Here is a 22,671-nt window from a genome sequence, read left to right as displayed (position 1 = left end):
AACTAAATCTAAATAATAATCCCAGCACTTGGGATGCAGAGCTAGGTAGATTTCTAGATACCAGTTTGGTCTTTGGAGTTTTTTTGGTTGTTGTTTTTTTTTGGGGGGGGGGGAAGGGGTTGTTGCAGGTTTGTTTGTTTGTTTTTTTTTAATAATTTTTTATTTTCAATATTCTTTGTTTACATTCGAAATGATTTTCCCTTTCCCGGTTCCCCCCTCCCCATAAGTTCCCTAAGCCCTCTTCTCTCCGCCCATTCTCCTATCAACCCCCTCCTACTTCTCTGTCCTGGTAATCCCCTACAATGTTGGAACAAGCATTTTCAGGACCAGGGACCTCTCTTTCCTCCTTCTTGGGAGTCATTTGATATGTAAATTGTGTCTTGGGTATTCATAGTTTCTGAGCTAATATCCACTTATCAGTGACTGTATTCCATGTGTCTTCTTTTGTGATTGGGTTACCTCACTTAGGATGATATTTTCCAGATCCAACCATTTGCCTAAGAATTTCATGAATTCATTGTTTTTAATTGCTGAGTAGTATTCCATTATGTAAATATACCACATTTTCTGTATCCATTCCTCCATTGAGGGACATTGGGTTCTTTCTAGCTTCTGGCTATTATAAATTGGGCTGCTATGAACATAGTGGAGCATGTGTCCTTATTGCATGCCAGGGAATCCTCTGGGTATATGCCCAGGAGTGGTATTGCAGGGTCCTCCAGAAGTGTTATGCCCAGTTTTCTGAGGAACCTCCAGACTGATTTCCAGAGTGGTTGTACCAGCTTGCATTCCCACCAGCAGTGGAGGAGTGTTCCTCTTGTCTTTGGAGTTTCAAGGCAGCCAGAACTTCATAGTGAAATCCTGTTTCAAAATCTCAAAACCAAACAACCAAACAACACACATACATACATATACACATACATACATACATACATACACACATACATACATACATACATACACACACACATATATGCATGCATATACCCTCTCGTGTTATTGATTTACATTCCCTCATGGCTGACAGTATTGAGCATATTTTCATGTGCTTGCTATCATCTGTACATCTTGTAAGTTTTATGCATTTCATTTATTTGTTTGTTTCTGTTTGTGTATGTACATGTGCCACAATGCATATGTGCAAGTCAGAAGATAAATTGCAAGAGTTGGTTCTCTGCCGTTCGAGTTTGTGGGGATTGAACTCAAGTTGCTAGGCTTGACAGCAAGCACCTTTAACTGCTAAGCTGTCTCTCGGGCCTGCTCATCTGTATGTCTTATTGAGAGGATATTCATGCAGTTCCTTTTCTCATTCTGTAATTGGGTTATTTATCCACATATATAATTTGGGATATAAACATTTAGAGTGTTTCTAGGATCCCTGAGATCCCTAGAAGTAACTCAGAATGATCTGGATGGCACAGTGGGACATGCCAGTAACTTCCTTAGCTGAATGGACTGGATTTAGACATGCTAAAACACACAATAACTTGTCCATTTTAGACTGCTGATCATGCAGAGTTAGAGGCTGAGGGTTACAGAACTGCTGGCTCACTGTGCTGCCTCTGAGTCTCCTCCCTCTCCCTCCTGTCTCTCCCCTCCCCCTCCAGGGTTTCTTTGTATAGCCTTGGACTGTCCCTAGAAGTAGCACAATATACCAGGCTGGCCTTGAACCCAAAGAGATCTACCTGCCTCTGCCTCCCAGGTGCTGGGATTACAGGCATGTGTCACCATTGCCCAGCTGTACCATTTTAAATATTAAAATAAATACCCTAGTCATTTAAATTGTTAGAGATTACTTGACTCGAAAATTTAGAAAGGTATCCTGCTTCCAGACCCTGCCATCTCTATGTTAACTCAAGAGAACCTTTGTTATAGTTGCTCCTATTTCCTTGTTTCTTGTCAAGGTGTGTGTGTGTGTGTGTCTTTCTGTGAGTGAGTGAGAAAGTGTGCGTGCCAAGTGTGCATGTGGAAATCAGAGGACAACCTTGTGTCAGTTTTCTCAATACTTTGCTTGTTTTCCACTATCTATGTCAGGCTGGTTGACCCATGAGTTTTCAGAAATCCTCCTGTCTTTGCCTCCCATCTCCCTGTAAGAGTGCTAGGATTTTGGACACCTTCCTTACAGTGTCTGATCTTCCCTGGGTTCTAGGGATTCAAACTTGGGTTGTAGTGCTTACTCAGCAAAGGCTTTTACCTGTTTAACCATCTCTAACTGATTATGGTTGAATCAGTTGGTATACATAGTATTGGTACTTCACTTTTTCCTTACCGTTGTCTGAGATTGGGTCTAGGTTGCCTGGACTGGTCTCAAACTCCTGACCTCAACTCAAGCAGATCTTGCTTCACTCTCCCGGATAGTTGGGACCACTGGCACCTGCCATTAGCAGATAGACTGTTAACATATTAATGTTAATGTCTTTGTGTTCTGGCCAGTTTTTATGTAAGCATAAAAGCAACTAATGTAAGCATTAATTGTAATGTCTGAATAAATTTCCATTTCCTTAACCGTTCACTTAAGTCGGTAAGCACAGACTTAATGGCTGTGATACCCACTCAGCATGCAGTCAGTAGGGCAGAGCTGTGGTCTGGGTGTATTTATAATAACATATTTGTATTTGTTTGTTTTGAGATAGGGCCTCATAGCCAAGGCTGGCCTTGAACTCCTTATACCTCTGCCTCCATCTCTCAAGTGCTGGGGTTACAGGTGTGCTCCACCACACCCAACAGGCTTCCTTTTAACATATTTCTTTTTATTATTCATTAACAATAATAAATGTGTATGTGGGGGGTGTACGTGCGTGCGTGCGTGCGTGCGTGCACATGTGCCTCTGGTGCTGGAGTTGCAGGTGGTTGGTAGTGACCCATTGGTGCTGGGAACTGAAACCAGATCTTTTGCAAGAATAGTGTGCTCTAAACTCCTGAGCCATGTCTCCATCTCAACTCCTGACCCATGTCTCTAATCCTAAAAACAGATTAAAAAAAACCAAAACTTTTGAATTGTGGTAATATATATATTATATATTATATTAAATATATTTTATATATATAATATAACCATCTTTCAGTATCAAAGTTATGGCTATTAAGTACCATTATAATATTATATGCGCTGACACACACACACACACACACACACACACATATATATATATATATATATATATATATATATATATATATCACTATCTCTAAAGCTTAGTCAGCTCACATAGAAACTGTGCTCACTGAACAGCAACTGCAGTGTTCTCCCTCCTAGTAACTTCTAGTATCTTGTCTGTCTCTATGAATCTATGAAATTTGGTTGTTTCAGGTATTTTTCTATTCATACAATATGTGACTTTTCATGGAAATAAGTATTTCCCTGAGTGCTGGGATTATAGACATATACCACCATTTTTGGTTTATACAATGCCAGGGGCTGAATCAAGCACTACCAACTAAGCCACATGCCTAGCCCCAGCTTTTTCTTTTTCTTCTTTCTTTGTTTCTTTGTTTCTTTCTTTGTTTCTTTCTTTCTTTTTCTTTCTTTCTTTCTTTTTTTTTTTTTTTTTTTTTTTGAGACAGGGTTTCTCTGTGTAGCCCTGGCTATCCTGGAACTCACTGTGTAGACCAGGCTGGCCTCGAACTCAGAAATCCACCTGCCTCTGCCTCCCAGAGTGCTGGGATTAAAGGCACGTGCCACCACTGCCTGGCTGGATTTGTTTTTTTTTTCAAGACAGGGTTTCTCTGTATAGCCCTGGCTGTCCTGGAACTCACTCTGTAGACCAGGCTGGCCTCGAACGCAGAAATCCACCTGCCTCTGCCTTCCAGAGTGCTGGGGCTACAAGCCTGCGCCACCACTGCCCGGCTCTCTTTTTCTTTTTTAAGTCATACTAAAACACATCTAATAAAATGACTATCTTAGTCATTTTTAAGAACATTGATACTGTAGAAGCATCATCCCCATTTCTCTCCATGACTTTTCACTTTCCACACAGACCCTGCTTCTGCTTTCACTTCTGGATACAACATGGGCCCACCTCTCCATTTTGTTGATGCACACATAGTACTTGAGTGTTTAGCCTTGCCCTCCAGGCAACCTTGGGACACATAGAAGTGGCATTTCTGTGATTATTGGTTGGAGCTAGCTGTTCTCTTCTAGGACCAGCTGCCAGGTTGATTCCTGTGGTGGTATCTGTAGCAGCCAGCAGGTAGTTCCCACTCCACCAGCTGTTCTTCAGAAGTCCCTGGTGACACGGGTATAGTGGGCCTGTCAGATAGACAGCTCTCTGAGTATGAAAGCAGTCTAAGATGCATTGCAACGTGAGGAGATTTGTTACTGCTATGTAACAGTTGAATTCTGACTTGGCCATAAACTCTATGAGGCCAGGAAACAGATTTCATCATGTTTGTCTTTTATCATTGAGCCTAGTTGGCATTTTCTAATGTTTGATGAATGGCAGCAGTAAACACAGTGATTGAGAAGCTTTAGGGTGCAAAAGCTTTGTAAAAGTTGATGTTATAGACTTTCCAAGTGATACCTGGCATTATTTTGTGTATGTGTGTATATGCCTATGTGCACAGGTGCTCATGTTTGAAGGCCAGAGGGCAACTTCAGGGATCGCTCTTCAGCTGCCATTACCTGTTTTCTCTGAGATAGTCTCACTGCCCTGTGACTGACCGTGTAAATGAAGCTGGGGGCCTGTGTGCCCCGGGATTTGTCTGTCTTACCTCCACATGGCATCATGCCTAGCTTTCTTTTGGAGGGGGGGATTAGGGAGGGTATTTCTGTGGATTTAACCCAGATCCTCATACTCACAATGCAAGCATCTTACCAACTGAGCTGTCTCCTCAGCTCTGGCTTTATTGCTTTTGATCACAGTTTCTCAAGAACTACTATTGAAATAAAAAATGAGATCATTATTCTCAGGTATTTGCTGTGTTGTATTAAACTCTTAGAAAGTCTTCTCCTTAATTGGCTAATTCTTGTCAACCCTACTCATTCTTCTTTAATGGTTTAGAGTATTTTAGAGGCCTTTAGCTCAGTTCTGCTGACTTGCATAACACTTCCTTATTTTATAAACCTTTCTTGTAACAAGAGGAGGGCAGGCACAGTCATTACTGTTTGAAGGTGAGGGGGCACTAGCTGAGGGGGGGGAGATGGGCCTCGGCCCATCTTGCGGCTGAATGCTTTTTTTTTAAATTGTGTTTTACTTGAAAGTGACGGCTCTTACCTGGGATCTCTTGAAGTTGAAGAGCTTTCCCCTGGTGCAGCATTGCCCAGCAGTTAAAATTGCCAAATTCCTATTATTCATTCGCATACATTATTTGATATCCTCTCCCTGTCAGGTTAGCTGTTGAACTTGTAAGTTTTGTATCTTACAAGAGTACAATAAACTGCATAGTCAATCTTGAGTATGAACACAAATACACACACACACACACACACACACACACACCATAAATCATACGTGCCAACCTAGACTGTTTTCTGGTTATATATCTGTGAAATCCCTTTTTTCTGTCCCCTGTCCCTACCCCTGTTTAGTTCAGAGATTGGACTAAGGATGGGAGTGTGGCTTAGTGGGAGTACTTGTCTACCTTTGCAAGTCCCTGGGTTCCATCCCTAGCATCTCCCACCCTTCCAAAACCTTATGCAGCAACATTCCTTGAAAACCAAGGAATGTGTCAGCTATATAATTGTTGTAGGTCTCAAAAACTGCTCTTAAAGAATACTCATTTTCTAAAACTTTAGTTGACTAGATTGACTTGTATTCAGGAGTGCAGTCTGTATGCTCTTGGCTATCAGAGGTGCTCCTAGGGTGCCAAGCCTTGTTCTGAGTAATGAATCTGGAAGCTAGACAGACATGAGTAAATACCAAGCACCAGTCAGTGAAGTACCATCTGTTATACATGTGACTTAGGGTTGTGAAGCTTTGCCACTGACTGGCTCTGTGACCAACCATGGCATGAGCCAGTGACTTAACTACTCAGCCTAATTTAACATCCCAGGAGATGCTAACAGTTGTAGTAGTGTTTACCTCAAGGCAGGCTGGGAATATTAAATGCAATAATTCATACAGAAAAGATTAGCAGGGTGTTAGCAGACATTATGATAAGAAATGCAAATGCCCTTGACTTCAACACGTTAGGTAGAAATCTTAATTCTCTGCGTCAAGCTTTGTTCAGTACTACATTTCCTATCAGTGCATAGACAATTACCCTTCAAGAAAGAAAGCTCATTCTGAAAGGGACCTTACAACTCCTTTGCAGTGTATAACCACCTGCTGATTGCTTTGCTCTCTGGGGGAGTGTAAACAGTACTGTTCCTGAATACTTACTTGGGTGAAGCCTCCATACTGTTTCCTGTCAGATTGTGACAACTATTTTGTATAGAGGTAATGACCCATCCTACAGACAAGCATGGAGAGGAGATAACTTGGGCAAAATTGCAGAGTAAGTGAGAACTGAAATTTACACTCAGGGTGTCAGATGTCTCTGTGCCATGCTTTTTGTAAAATTATATTTATGAGCTGGAGAGATGGCTCAGCGGTTAGGAACACTGACTGCTCTTCCAGAGGTCTGAGTTCAATTCATAGCAACCACATGGTGGCTCACAACCATCTGTAATGGGATCTGATGCCCTCTTCTGTTGAGTCTGAAGACAGCAACGGTGTGCTCACATACATTAAATAAATAAATAAGTCTTTAAAAATTTGTATTTATGTATTTACTTTGCAATACAGGGTATTGAACACCTCTTTCATGCTGTGAAAGCTCTACCATTGAGCTATTCTCCAGCCGTTTTTTTTCCTTTCAATTAAAAAAATGTTTTTGTCCTGGAGAGATGGCTCAGCAGTTAAGAGCATTTGATCTTGCAGAGGACCTGGGCTTGATTCCCAGAACTTACATGGTGGCTCACAGTCATCTGAAACGCTAGTCCTAGAGAATCTGACACTCTCTTTTGATCTCCTTGGTTACCAGATGCACATGCAGTACAAGAATATATATGTAGGCAAAACACTCATATAATTAATCTAAAAATTATGTGTATGGGTATTATGTTAGGGTTTCTGTGATAAATACCATACCAAAAGCAACTTGGGGAGGGAGGGTTTTATTTCAGTTTGTAACTCTGGGGTCCCACTCCATCACTGAGGGAAATCAGGGCAAGAACTCAAGCAGGGCCTGGCAGAGGTGGTGCACGCCTTTAATCCCAGCACTTGGGAGGCAGAGGCAGGTGGATTTCTGAGATCGAGGCTAGCCTGGTCTACAGAGTGAGTTCCAGGACAGCCAGGGCTACACAGAAAATAAAATAAAATAAAATAAAATAAAATAAAATAAAATAAAATAAAATAAAATAAAATAACAAAAAACAAAAACCCCAAAGCTCAAGCAGGGCAGGAACTATGGAGAAGCACTGCTTAACTGGCTTGTTCAGCCTGCTTTCTTTCTTTTTTTTTTTTCAGCCTGCTTTCTTACACTATCAGGACCAGTTGCCCAGGGTTGGCACTGCTCCCCGCAGGCTAGGCCATCGTACATCAGTCATTAATCAAGGAAGTCCCACAGACTTGCCATAGGGAGTGGCACTATTAGGAGGTGTGGCCTTATTGGAGTACATTTGTTGCTGTGGGTCTGGGCTTTAAGATCCTCATCCTGGCTGCCTGGAAGCTAGTCTTCTAACAGCTGTCAGTTGAAGAAATAAAACTCTCAGCTTCTCCTGCACCAGGCCTGCCTGGATGCTGGCATGCTCCCGCCTTGATGATACTGGGCTGAACCTCTGAACCTCCAAGCCAGCCCCAATTAAGTGTTGTACTTATAAGAGATTCCCTTTTAAATGACTCTAGCCTGTGTCAAGTGGACAAAGCTCTAACCAGTAATAGGAGTTTTGTGCATGCAGAGGTGTTTTGAGTGTGTGTGTGTGTGTGTGTGTGTGTGAAGTGCTAAAATTTTACCTGATGTAGTAGCGCATGCCTTTAATCCTAGACAGGCATATCTCTGTGAGAGACTAGATTTAGTCTGGTCCATTTAGTTAGTTCCAGTCCAGCCATGGTTACATATAGACCTGTCTTAGAAAACAAACAACAACAACAGCAAAACCTCTAACATTTCATTCACAGTTTCATGTGAATGACTTTTTAGTCTGCTTGCTTTCCTTTTTGTCCTTTGTTGAAACATGAAGATATAGAACTTTGAACAAATTCCCTTATTTTCCTGAATATTAATAATAAGTGGGCTGTTGAGATGGATCAGTGGGTCAAGGTGCCTACTGCCAAGCTTGTGGCCTGGATTCAGTCCCCAGGTCCTCTGTGATAGAGGGAGAAAATGCTGACCTCCACAAGTCACTTGTGGCAGGTGTACCCACACATACTCACATACATACTTAAGTAAATAAATATAAACAAAAATTCAAATACAGTATTTACTGTGGACAAAGTAGAAAGTACAAATGAGTGGGGTGGTGGCATCCTAGGGCCATCAAGATGAGCCAGCTGGTAAAGGCATCTGTCGCCACTCCTGGTGACCTACCTGAGTTCAGTCCTCCACACCCATGTGGTAAAAGAAAAGAACTGGCTCCCAAAGGTTGTCTTCTGACTTTTCCCTGCACGCTGTGGCATGGGCTCCCATACCATGCATAAAATAAGCAAAATATAATTTAAAAACGTCCACTAGGTATGGTAGTACACATCTTTTATTCTAGAATTTGGGAGGCAGAGGCACGTGGAATTCTATGAATTCAAGGCCAGCCAGGGCTGCCATAGTGAAGTCCTGTTTCAAAAATTTTTTTGAGTTTTTATTTAATGTGTACGAATGTTTGCCTACATGTATGTCTGTGTGCCACATGTGTGCAGTGCCTTCAGAGGTCAGAAGAAAAGCACAGGGTCCTCTGTATGTGGGTACTGGAATTGAACCTCTGGCTCTTAAGAACAGCCAGTGTTTTAGTAGCTAAAACATCTCTTTAGCATATCAAAAAAATTTCAAGCTTAAGAATTTTGACCATAATTCTATTTTTCTGAGACCACTATGAGTAATATTTTGGTCAATTTTTTCTCATATGGGTTCACCTTTTCTAAGCTTAGAGTATGTTCAACTTTGTATACAGGGTTCTTTTGGATTTTATTTTGAGACAGGACCTCATGTAGGGAGGAGTTGGCCTCAAATCTGCTTTGTAGTTAAAGATAATCTTGAAAAAAAAAATAATGCTTCTATCTTTTAAGAGCTGTGAGGTTGGGAGCTGGAGAGATGGCTCAGTGGTTAACAGCACTGACTGTTCTTCCGAAGGTCCTGAGTTCAAATCCTAACAACTGCATAGTGGCTCACAACCATCCAGAATATCCATGATATCTGACACCCTCTTCTGGAGTGTCTGAAGACAGCTACAGTGTACTCACATATAATAATAAATAAATAAATCTTAAAAAAAAAAAAAAAGAGCTGTGAGGTTACAGACGTGTGCCTCCGTTCCTGACTTACACAGTTTTGCTTTATGAGTTTTGTCTAGGCTGGCTGCAGACTTGGCTTAGTCTTCCACACCCAGCCTATGTTTTGTTTTGTTTTAATCATTTATTTTTACTTTGTGTGCATTGGTGTTTTGCCTGTATTATGTCTGTGTGAGGATGTCAGATTTCCTGGCACTGGAGTTACAGGCTGTAACTGTAATGTGGTTGCTGGGAATTGAACCCAGGTCCTCTAAAAGAACGGCCAGTGCTCTTATCTGCCGAGCCGTCTCTCCAGTCCACACCAGCTCTTTGTATACAGTTTTGCATTTTACTTTTTCATTTACCATTATATCATATCAGTAAAATTCTCATGTAATTAAAATCTCTGGAGATATAATCTATATTTAACAGACTGGAATCATATAGGGAGGGCTAGAGTTCAGTGGCAGAGTGCTTTTTTCCACCTGTGAGGTTCTAGGTCAGTGACCCTGGGCGAAGTCCAACATCAAAATTGTTTGGCTTTAGTGTTCATGGATGTGTGTAGGTGTGTATGCTTGCATATGGAGGCCAGATAACAACCTTGGGTGTCTTTCTCAGGAATATCATCCACTGCCTTTTATACAGGGACTCTCCTCAACCTGGAGCTCACCGCGTAGACTAGACTAACTGGCCAGAAAGCCTCAGGGGTCCTTCTACCTAGACTTGTTCAGTGCAAGAAATGTATGTATGTGTACCACTATGCCCAACATTTTTATGTAGTTTTTTAGGGATCTAACTAAGGTCCTCAAATCTGTGAAGCAAACACTGTCAATTGAGGTATTCCCCAGATGCCCTTCACTCATCTCCTCCTTAAATAAAGTGTGATGGACTGGCTTTGGTGATACATGCTTATAATCTGGTACTCAAGAGGTGAGGGCAGGAGGATCACTGCAAGTTCCAGGCCAGACAGGGTGACATAGCAAGACCCTGTCTCAAACAAAACAAAGGGTAGTGTAATGGATAGTGTTGCATCACATAGTGTAACCTACCGTTTGTGTGCACCCCTTCATTAGCTAGAGAGCAGGAGGGAGCTAGAGAGGGAGAGAATCATTACTATCAGGGGCATTTTGGAAGGTTGGTTGCGGGGTTCAGGTTATAGACCCCAGTTTGGAATATGAGCAAGCAGGCCAAGGGGTAAGGGATCTGGGAACTGAAGGTCTTCCTCCCTCCCCGCTCTTTCCTAGATCTTGGTTCCTCACCATTCCCTAGGCTCTGTCTACACTGAATTTGGCTCAATGACTTGAACACCTGTCTGTCGTGCTGTGTCTGTATCCTCTTCTGCCCACACGTTTTGCAGACCTATCAATGCCTAGCAGACTGGGTTGCCTTGTTTACTTGTCATTGTCACCCTTCGGCTGAAACCCTTCTATCTGTATCCTCAATGCCTGGCAAATAATGGGATTTTTTTTTTTTTTTAAATCTGACAAAGTAGGGTAGGTTGACTACACAGGGAATGTAAGAACTCAAGAACAGGACTCATCCCCAGGAAAAGAAAGCATCCTTTCAGCCTCCTCTATCCTTCTGGACTTAAAAGATCATGCATGTCTTTGGTCCTGTATTTGGGGCCAGGTCTCCTGAGAGCTCCTTTGGGACTTAAATATCATTTAGACTCTTGGACTTTACAGTTGGTTAATGTGTATCCCAGAGTCCACTCAACCTATTTATTCTTCTCACTGCAGTCTTCCATGTGTGTGAAGTAGACATTCTTGGAATGTGAGTCTCATCTCTATCTCCATGTGATCTGTTAGCAACCTAAGCATCAGTGTAGACAGATTCAGACATGCTAAGGCTCCTTGCAGAAAGTTCCCATGTGAACAAGTATGTGCCACAGGAAAAGGCCCTTTGCTGGGAGCATGCCCAGATTTGTAATTTTCACAATGAAAATTGGGACTTTTTGTATCTCTGTACCCTGGCCTGGGGATACTTAAGAGTTGTAAAAGGTATAGGAGGGGGAGTCTAGTCCGTTGCAGAATGCTTGCCTGGTGGCATGCCCCAGGAACTGGGCTTTGTCCTCAGAAGCAGTGGGAGTGGGGCATTAAACAGCAATACCTAAGTCAGGCATGGTTGTCCACGCCTTTTATCAACAAATTTAGGAGACAGAGGCAGTCGGACTTATGAGTTGGAGGCCAGCCTGGTCTACAGAGCAAGTTCTAGGGCAGCTAGGGCTACACAGAGAAACCCTGGCACAAACAACCAAACAACAAAAGGAACACATAAGACAGATCATGGATTCCAGAATGCTTCCAGTTCTCAAGAACCTAAGAACTGAACACAAGAATGAGAGGCAGTTCATTGGTGGTTGCTTCAAGGATATTCAACTCTGATATTCTCTCACTGTTCAGTTTCTCGGGGTGAGCAGGTGAGAACTGAGGGTACAGGCTTGGTCACCTTTAAGCTCTGCATTCCTAATTGAATTGTAGATCTGCCTTAGACTCAAGCACCACTTGTGTCACCTAAGTCTCTGGCTGAGGAGTTCTTTTCTAAACATGTTGTGTACTTGTTAATAAATGATCATTTGGGAAAAGCTTGTCTTAGTTCAGGTTTCTCTTGTTGTGATGAAGCACCACGACCAAAAGCAACTTGGAGAGTAAAAGGGTTTTTAGCCTCACTTCCACATATATGCAGCAAGCAAATCAATTCATAAAATAACATTTAAATTTAAATGTAGAATGGGCTTGGAGAAATGTCTCCATGGTTAATAGTACTTGTTGTTCTTACAGAAAACCCAGGTTTGGTTCCCAGCACCCAATACTACAGCTCACAGCCATCTATAAAAATGTAAAATGTGTTTATATTGTGTTGGAAACTCTGAATTTGGCAGCCTGTGTGGTAGCCTGGGTTTAGGAAAATCCTTTAACTTCCCTGGTTTGATGCTCTTATCTGTAAAATGGAGTGAGGGTCAGAAGCAGTAATAGATTTGAACCTGCAGTTTGCTTCAAGCAAAGAATAAAGAACGGCTGGATACAGTGGTACATTCCTTTAGTCCAAGCACTGAGGAAGTGAAGTAGAAGGATCACTTAAGCCCAGCAGTTCCAGAACAGCCACAATGAGGTTGCTGTATTGGTTAGGTCAGAGTCTACAGGCTCTATAAGACCAAGATTGGTTTTAGTAGCTCAGCAAGGCTCAGGCCCTATTTCCTTCTTATTCTAGGTAGAAGTCTAGTGTCCCAGCCAACCAGAACCTATATTATCTGGCCACTGGCTTAGCTCTACAAGTCCCATGAGGCTGTGGCTACACTTTTTTGTTCTGTAAGTGTGCAGCAGATAGCCCCAAAGGGATGCTGTCCATCTCTTTTTGCACATGGAGTTAGGGAGGCGGTAGAGAAGAGGCTTCATAGTGAGTATGTGGCTTTGGAACCCAGGATTGCAAAGGGGTTTGTGAGCAGGCAGCCTGGCAGTTGGCCATAACCAGTCATGTGCACTCTACTCATTCAGCAGTTATCCGGGTGCCTCTGGGATGAGACCAGGAGAAGGGAATCAGAATAGGAATGGTGTGGTATGTTCAGAGTTGTTATGTATATGCTTGTCCCAGTATTTGGGTTTGTGTCTCATGGCTATTATACCCTGCCAACTCTCAGCTGGCTTGTTGCTGTCTCCTGACTATTCCTACCTCACCACCTATCTTTGCCCCAGTTTTTCCAACATGCCTGTGAGTGGTAGCATGAGCCATGCAGAGCCTTGTTGGATCCAGATAGGATGGGTTTGTTATAAGTGGTGTATATACAGCAATAGACCCTCCCACATTGGTCCGCTCCAGATCATTGATCTGGGGCAACCCCATGCTTACTTTTCAGGAGGCAAAATAAATTATTAATTAGTTTATATAACCTGGGTTGACTTCAGATTTACTTGTAGCCAGGAATGTCCTTTAACTTCAGATCCACCAGCTTCTACCTCCAAAGTTTTGAGATTATAGGTATATGCCACTATGCCTGATTTTAAGTGGTGCCGGAAATCCAGTGTTTCATGCATGCTTGGCAGACCCTCGGCAAACTGTGCTACATCCCAGTTACAGAGAAAAGAAATTTAAACCATGGCCAGTCAGTATTAGAGTTGAATTTGAATTTAGAACTTTTTGAGATTGGGGGAAATGTAGACATTATAGGTACTACTATACCCGCCTGGCTTCAAAAGCAATATATTAAAAATATGACATGGAGGTTGGAGAGGTGGCTCAGTGGGTAAGAGCACTGACTGCTCTTCCAAAGGTTATGAGTTCAAATCCCAGCAACCACATGGTGGCTCACAGCCCTCCGTAAAGAGATCTGAAGCCCTCTTCTGGTGTCTGAAGACAGCTACAGTGTACTTACATAAAATAAATCTTGTAATAAAAAATATGCTACATCTGGGCATGGTGATACACACCTTTAATTCCAGCACTGAGGAGGCAAGGGCAGGTGGATCTAGGAATTTGAGGCTTGCCTGGTCTACATCATGAGTTCCAGGACAGCCAGAGATACACAGGGAGACCCTATCTAAAACAAATTAATTAATTCATTAAAACTTTTTTATTTGTTTGTTTGTTTTGAGACAAGGTTTCTCTGTGTAGCTCTGGCTGTCCTGGAACTCACTCTGTAGACCAGACTGGCCTTGAGCTCAGAAATCCACCTGCCTCTGCCTCTCAAGTGCTAGGATTAAAGGCCTGTGCCACTACTGCCCAGCCTCATTAAAACTTTTTTTTTTTTTTTTTTTTTTTTTGGTTTTTTTGAGACATGGTTTCTCTGTATAGTCCTGGCTGTCCTGGAACTCACTCTGTAGACCAGGCTGTCCTCGAACTCAGACCACCTGCCTCTGCCTCCCAAGTGCTAAGATTACAGGTATGCGCCACCACGCCTGGCTCCTTCATTAAAACTTTTAAAGAAACTTTATATTAATTATATAAATTAACTGTATAACTTTGGAGGATTTAGGAAATATGTCATTACTACCAAACCCATATGTAGAAACTTAGGTATATACATGTGTATATTTTTTTCACATCTGAAGTTTTTCTAGGGACTGGAGAGATAGCATGGTGGTTAAGAGCACCTGCTGCTCTTTCAGAGGGTCTGAGTTCAATTCCCAGTAGCTAGAATGTAGTTCACAGCCATCTATAACTCATGTCCCAGGGGATCCATCACCCTCTTCTGGCCTCTGCCGGCATTACATGCATTTGGGTAGGGACACACACACAAACACACACACATACACAGAGGCAAAATACTCATAAACATAAATAAAAATCAAGCTTAAAAATTTTTGAAGGTACTTCCTAAAATTTATGATTATAACAAATTAATATATACACATTATTTATATAACAAATTAATATATACACATTTAAAAGCTTCCTTTTAAAAAAGTTATTGTAAAAGTAATAACAGGCTTGTTATACAACATTAAAATAAGATAAAAGTTCAAAGTTCTTAGTTCTCTTAATATCAGAAGTACTTGATATATTAGTGTTGCCTTCTAGACTGTGTGTGTGTGTGTGTGTGTACACATGTGTACATGTATAAGTATGTGTGAGATGTGTGAGTGTCCTTCCTCTGGAGCTATCCACCTTTTTTTTTTATTAAGAGTCTCTCATTGGTTGGCCCAGAGTTGGACTGATTAGGCTAAATTGGCTGGCTAACAAGCCCCAGGGATCCCTCTCAGCATTGGGATTACAGATGTGTCCCACTGTGCCTGGCCTTTTTATGTGGGGTCTGTATATCAAACTCCGGCCTTGCATAGCAGCACTTTCTGACTGAGACATTTCTCCAGCCCAGATGATAGATATTTTTTAATTACATAATAAGATTAATAACAAAATTAATGACAATTCTGCCAACATTAAACAAAGTAGATGAGCGTTAGTAGTACACATAAAATTCTCAGAAAGAATTTCTTTTTTCAACAAGGAAGCACTGGGGCTTGGGGATGTGTATAGCTCAGTGATGGAGAGCTTAGTGTTGAACAAGCATTGTGAAGGCCTGCATTTATTCCCTAGCAAAACACAGAGAGAGAGAGACAGAGAGAGAGAGAGAGAGAGAGAGAGAGAGAGAGAGAGAGAGAGAGAGAGAGAGAGAGAGTTAGTTATAAAAGAGGAAAGGAGGAAGCGCTCTACCATGGAGAAGGTGTTGGAACTGCAAGACACTGCTACTGTCAGCAACCAGCTGCCCTTCTGGGACATCACGTAAAATGATGTAACTGAGTGAAAAAGTGGCGGTGAGCTGGCCTCTCCGCCTGCTCAAGTCGCTAAGCTGCAGTTGTAGTGAGAGATGTTCATGAGCCCCAAGCTCTAAGTCTGTCCTGTGAGGACGCAGCGGAAGGCTTCTTGGTCTGAGAGAACCAGCCGTGGGGACTTGATCTTCTTTTACTTGGAAGCTGAAATCAAGGTGATCCGGTACCCCAGTGGTGAGTCCTCATTTTATACACAAGAAAAGCATGGCCAGGAAAAGTGTGGTTCCTAGCAGGCTGGAGGCTGGGCAGAGTCCAGGTCTCCAGTCCTCTATGGTAGCCACCCAGTGTTTCTGCTTCTGATTCCTGAGCCAATGAGGGTAAGATGAGGCCTCTGACAGGTTCTTAATGCGCACTCAGAATTCCTGAGTATGCCTTGTATGGGTCTCTTTGTCTTTGCTTGGTGGCTTTGATTTGGAAGTGGTGGTCCACAATGATATGTTTTTCACTGGCAATTGGTGACCAGCCTTAACTATAGTGATGTGGTGATTTGAATACAAATAGTGTGCATGAGTCCTGGTCTCATACCCACACTGATCCCTCACCAGCTCAGCCTGCCCAGAGCATGAGTGTGCCACATTACTTTGGGGTGTATGGGATGGACAACTTTTCCTTCACTGGCATAAATTCCTTTTTAAGTGTGTTGATAAATTTAGACAAAATAAGGTAAGTGGTATCCAGCTGGCAGAAAGTACCAAAGACCATCATCTGGCTGCTTCAAGCTTCCTAATCTTTCCTAGTCACAGGAATTTCTTTATATTTTGCCATATATTAGTCATAGTCTTGAGTAGATTCTGTTCTCCTAGTCAATATAAATTATTCAAAATTAAAAGATAGCTTGGTATTTCAATTTAATATTTAATAAAGCATATATGTATTATCTGCTATAGTTAATACAGGAAAATATAAATATAAATGGGAGGACTGTGTTGAGAACTTTCTAGAGGTTGCTCTGTATTTCTGCAGTTTGTGCTTTGGGCCATGTCCATAAGCACCTCAGGAGAAGTGCAGAGCCCCACAGCTCTGCCCCTGCGGCCCTCTGAGAAATCTGCTCCCAAATTCAGTCATAGTTAGAGTCTATAGCTGAGAGAAGATGGAGGTGTTGGCTTGGAGGTTGAGGGACGTAGGCTGCAGCAATGTACAGTCAAGTGCTTTCTGCCTTCCAGGATTGTCTTGAGAATCTTCGCTGAAAGCTCTGCTGGCAAGCAGCCATGGCAAGCAAAGGGCCCTCAGCCTCTGCATCCACTGAGAATTCCAGTGCAGGGGGGCCCAGTGGCAGCAGCAATGGCACTGGGGAGAGTGGGGGGCAGGACAGCACCTTCGAATGCAACATATGCCTGGACACAGCCAAGGACGCTGTCATCAGCCTGTGTGGCCACCTCTTCTGGTGAGTTCCCTTCCTGCTATCTCTGTGGACACCCTACCAAGTTTGAAAGCCCACGGCCCTAGGTAGATGCTTCCCTCTGAGCAGATGTTTGGGGTAGACGTCTCACTCATTTTGACTCCTGATACACTCCGACCCAAGGGACAAGAACCCTCAGTTTCCATCCCAGCTCTTCTGCTGAAGGTCTGGGTAACCTTGAGCAAATCCTGTTTCACCCTGGCCAGCTTCCCATCTCTCCAGGAGTAAGGCCATTTTGTCAGCATGTACTGCCCCTTGAGCAAGGCTTGCTTGCTGCGCTGAGCCTGCAGACAGTATTGCATAGCGGTTTTGAGCAAGGACTGCGGAACCAGACTTCTTCTGACTTGCCACTTCCCTGTTGGATGACCTTAGGGTGCAGACACGCACTCTGCCTTATTTATTCCATGTACATGCATACATGCACAGGCTTATTGCTGTTAAATCCCCCAGAGCGTAAGCATGTTGACAGACCACACAGCATGTGTGCTAGCTGTGACTGTAACTGTGCTACAGTCTATGTGTATGTTGTGAAATGGAGCGGCAGTCAGTGCCCTAGTCTCAGTGCCTACAGAAACCCCTGCGGTCTCTGAGAACTAAGGTGGGTGTGGAGTAGTGGCTGCTTTTCTTTCGAGATGTCAGGCTAACTTTGAAGGGTAGAGAGGAACTTTGAATGTGAGGGGGAAATGATGGCAAATAAAGTCAAGGGCCCAAGCCACCCCAGAGGAGGCAGTTTCTAGAGACGGGCATGTATGGTATCAGCTCATCTGAGTCCCTGAGGCTGTTGTCCCCCTCACAAAATCCTCGATGGGATGTTAGGAAGCAAGAATAGCTGTGGGGGGATGGGCCAGATTATCAAACCCAGGGGACATAGACCCCCATTAATATTTTTGTGCAGGAATATGGTGAAGAGAGCAGTATTTGAGAGAGTTTAAGTTCTCAGCAATATAAAAGGTAAATTTATTGATGAATTAATAGACTTGAGCAGAGATTTTTGAATTTGAAACTTTTTTGCCCTAATTATTGTTTTGTATAGATGAAAGTGACAGAGTTAAGAGAAGTATAGTGCTGCTCAAAGAACAGATTTAAGCCGGGCGGTGTTGGCGCACACCTTTAATCCCAGCACTTGGGAGGCAGAGGCAGGTGGATTTCTTAGTTCAAGGCCAGCCTGTCTACAGAGTGAGTTCCAGGGCAGGCAGGGCTACACAGAGAAACCCTGTCTTGAAAAACCAAAAAATAAAAAAAAATAAAAATAAAATAAAAATAAAGAACAGATGTAAGACTGCAGTGTGTCTAACAAATTTGTTTCTTTTCTACATATCAGCTTCCTCTGATCCATTAAATAGAGATGGCTAGACCTCCTGTTGCCATCCAGTGACAAGAGAAAATAAAAATCAAGTCAGCCACTCTGACAAATAGTAATTGCTTCATAGGAAGGAATCTTCATCATTATTTTTGCTTGGGTTTTGGGACAGGGTTACTATGTAGTCCAGGCTGACCTTAAAATTTCAACACTTCTCTTGCCTCTGCCTCAGGAATTCTGTATTTATTACAATCCTAAGGCTTGCTCTGAAGGTCATTTATTCACTTATACTCTTAACCTATAGCATTTGATCGAGCTCTAGTAGAGTCCCATTATTTGAGATGCTCTCTGGAGAGGTCACAGTGGCCCCAGAAACTCGGTGTTGGGTTCAGATTTGAGCATTTCCTCTATTTAGGACCCTGCATTTGTGTGTGAGCTAGCCTTGTTCAGAGATTGAGAGAAGAACTGTCTTAGGCCATGGTTTTATTCATCTGGAAAAGACACATGATGTGTGAGAGGCACCATGACTGACAATAGTAAGTTGTAGTAGATTTTTGTTGACTTTCTTAATAAGAAAGCAAAGAAATACTAAAAATCTGGGATTGAATACTTTTCCTTCAGTGCTATAATGCCATGTTTTTATGCAGCAGTAGATATTGAAAAGATAGTAGAGAGTTTTTAGTCTTTATGTAAGTTACATGTTTCTGAACTTTGACTTCCTCCTTTGAAAAACGAGACATTGGAACCAGGGGTATGCTTCCATCCGTAACCCTAGCACCGGAAAGGGAGCTGAGGTGGTAACTCAGTGGCTAGGAGCACTACTTGCCCTTCCAGCGGACCCAGGTTTGATCCTTAGAACCAACGTGGTAGCTTACAACTACCTGTAGCTCCAGTTCCAGGGGATACAGCAGCCTATGGCTTCCATGGGCAATTGGTGCATATCATGTGGTCCATAGACATACATGTAATAAACACTCATGCCCATAAAAATAAATAAACCTAATACCCCAAAGGCTGAGGCATTGGATTAGAAGCCAGTTTGGGCTATATGGTGAAACCCTGTAATAAATAATTTAATTTAAAAAGAAGAAAAAAGAAAGAAATGTTGGGCAGCTCTATAAGATGGAGGTAGCCTTTCCCAAGTAGCCTCTCTGTCTTTCCCATTACAAAGATGTTTGAGTCGGCTTGGCCTTTCAAACCACTTCCTGCTGGAAGAACAGTTTGTTAAATTGGATCTGAAATAATAGAAAATCTATATATCACTTGTGAGCCTGAGGAGGCTGTGAGCCTATCTGATACGGTGCATATTGTGTGTGTGTGTGTGTGTGTGTGTGTGTGTGTGTGTGTGTGTTTTATGTTGTCATGTGTTACATGACAGTGCTGACTCTTCCAGCAGAGAATACTTGACTTACATTAGATTCCTTCATAGCCTATAATATCTGAAAGACTAACCTGTGGATAAATTGTGCTTGGTTGGTCTGTTGTTGTTTTGTTGTTTGTTTGTTTTTAAGTGGAGGTTCAGGCTGGAGACTGGAGTCAACTCTCTTGTTTTTCCTGCAAGTTTAGCTTTTTTCTTGTCTGTTTTGCTCTTTCATTTTGTTGTAGTTTTAAGACAGGGTTTTCTATAGTCTAGGCCGTAAACTAAACCTCACTGTGTAGTTGAGAATGACCTTGAACTCCTGATCCTCTCCTGTCTCTGCCTCCCAAGCACAGGATTACAGATGTGTGCCTCCATATCTTTTCGTATACGTGTGAATTACTGGCATCACATATACTGAGGTTACATTACTCCAGGTACCCCCTTCTGATGTCCCTTTCTACTCATGGAGTGTTTCTGCTAATGCAAGCATTTTTCTCCTTCCCGCTTTCCTTCCTGGTGATTGGCCGCCCTGGGGACTCTGTAGTTGGCCGTGCTTACATCAGGTAAGATGTACTTCATTTTACTTTGTCTTTCATCAGCTAGAGTTGCACAAGACAGACCTCATCTCGGGGGACTGCTGTCAGAAACTGCAATCTCCCTTGCTGCTGGGCTCAGATGCCCTTTTTATATACCTTCCTGCTGACTGGTATTTGATATAGTAAAGAGGTCTTTTCATGTCTGAATTAGTCCTGATTCTGCCAATAATGGCCATATGGGCTTAGATGACCACCACTTTTCTGTGTCTCAATGACTCATTTGCAGATGGATTGGACTTAATGATGCTAGCTCCCTTTTTGTTTTGTTTTTTTCTTTGTTTCAAGATAAGATTGAATGTATCCCAAGCGGTATTTTCAAACTCACTAAGTAGTTGAGGATGACCTTGAAGTCCTCCTGCCTCAAAGTGCTGGGGTTATAGGTGTGCATCACAGTGCCTACTTCATGTAATGCTGGAAACCCAGGATATCTTGCTTGCTAAGCAATTGATCTGTTAACTAAGTCACATCCTCTATTAGATCATTTTGGTGGGGGGGGGGGTTCTGAGCTCTTATATTTATAAAAGATGGCTTATGAGCTGGAGAGACAGCTCGGTGATTAGGAATGCTTGCTGCATTTGCAAAGGGCCAGTTTCAGTTCCTAGCACTAGGAACTCTAGCTCCAGTGGCTCCAACACTTATGGGTGTGTACACACACACACACACACACACACACACACACCAAGAAATACATAAATCTTGAAGAACTACAAAGGCAGCCCCTTGGATATCAGTATACCTCTTTCCTGAAATGTCTTGAGATTGTTGGGAAGAGGTAAGCTTTTTTTGGTGTGAATCAGTAGCTTTTGCAGAGGAGGAAAGTCTTGTTTTAATTTATTATGAAAACCAATTAGTGTTCACTAAGAACTGAGCCTGGCATTGGCAACTGGATATGAACAGTCACAGCCAGGTAGCCATTTCCATGGGTATCAGAAGTACAGCCTCACACTCCTAGGTGGCTTAGAGAGTGTTGGGGTCGGGGGAGCAGGGGCGGGACTGCTCTGTTTCCTGCTAGGGAAAGAAGAAGGAACTAGGAATGAGCAATCTGACTCACATGAACTTGAAAGAATAGATTTGGCAGAATGTATTAATGTGAGCTACAAGAGATCATGTAATTTAAGTTTTGGAGCTATTGGCAGGTAGGAAATGTAAGATATAAAGTCATGAAATGCCACTATTTCTGTATCTCTGAAGTCTTTGGCTCATATTCATTTAATAAACTTTTTATCTTAATATCTAGAGATGCAGTTTACACCCAAAAATAATATTGAGGGGCTGGGTCATAATTCATCCATAGTGTGTGCACTGATGATATACAAGGCTCTGAGTTTAATCTTGAGTACTAACAATAAATAAAGGTTGAGAAAATGTACATCAGAAACTCTCCAGTGCCCAAAAAGGGGTCACAAGTTAGGTGTGATAGCATACTTCTGTAATTCTTGTGCTTAGGAAGCAAGGATGTGAGGATTCATCTTCAGATACATGAGACACTGATTCAAAAAGAAAAGAAAAAATACAGCATAACACTTTAAAAATAAAGTTTAGATAATGAGCAGACTCAATCCCTTAACACAATATTAAGTGACCCAAAAATGATTAACACATCTGGGTGCTGATATCATACCTTATGGGAGAATATTCTGTAAAAATGAGGAATTGGGGATAGAGGGACATCTCAGCAGTTAAGAGCATGTACTGCTCTTCCAAAGGGACCCAAGTTCGGTTCCCAGTACCCATATTCACACCGCCTGTGACTCCAGCTCTCTAGCTTCCTCTTCAGGCTGCCAAGGGCACATATATTTGTTTGCATATTCCCTCACCTTCCACTGACATATACATAATTAAAAATAAGATATGTGTTTAAGAAAACTGAGAAATCACAGAAAGAAAAATGAGATAATAGGTAGTTTGACCCATGAAAGTAAGCGTCTGTTGGTCCCGGAGCCTGCCAGGAGGCCTCACTTGCGGCTCCTTCCGTGCTGTCCCCACGGAAATACGGCAAGAAGAAGCTTGTTTAATTACTGGCATTTAAAGGCAATTTTGATTTTATCCCCAGTAAATGTTTTTCAATGATAGAAACAGAAATTAGATTATGGTTCCTAAATGTTCCCAACTCATGCTACTGCAGCTGGTGCCCCCACATTAAGGGCTCTGGCTGCACAGTCAGATGCTGCACTTGACTGAAGGCAGGGCAGCTTTGCTTCATTCTTCATTCTTTCTTTCACTTGTAGTGGTTGGAGACTAGACCTAACAGACAAGTGTGTCCAGTTTGCAAAGCTGGCATCAGCCGGGACAAGGTCATCCCACTCTATGGCAGAGGCAGCACTGGACAGCAGGATCCCAGGTAAAGACTTGCTT

General features: G+C 42.4%; 1 protein-coding gene across 4 annotated transcripts in view; it reads left to right on the top strand.

Annotated features, from left to right (window-relative positions):
- LOC127696470 (E3 ubiquitin-protein ligase RNF185) overlaps positions 1-22,671 on the top strand; it is a 110,597-nt gene that overhangs the window by 3,378 nt on the left and 84,548 nt on the right. For 2 of the 4 annotated variants that reach the window (XM_052199237.1, XM_052199243.1), the window contains exons 2-4: positions 16,825-17,045; positions 20,265-20,283; positions 22,545-22,657. In XM_052199237.1, the coding sequence (XP_052055197.1) occupies positions 16,870-17,045; positions 20,265-20,283; positions 22,545-22,657 (308 nt within the window). In that variant the 5' untranslated portion in view covers positions 16,825-16,869. Of the gene's footprint in view, positions 1-16,824; positions 17,046-20,264; positions 20,284-22,544; positions 22,658-22,671 lie in introns of those variants that run through there. The other 2 variants (XM_052199239.1, XM_052199244.1) reach the window with 1 other exon arrangement.

Source organism: Apodemus sylvaticus, chromosome 11 (assembly GCF_947179515.1).
Source record: "Apodemus sylvaticus chromosome 11, mApoSyl1.1, whole genome shotgun sequence".
Taxonomy (NCBI): Eukaryota; Metazoa; Chordata; class Mammalia; order Rodentia; family Muridae; genus Apodemus; species Apodemus sylvaticus.
This window is presented reverse-complemented; position numbering and strand designations above follow the sequence as displayed.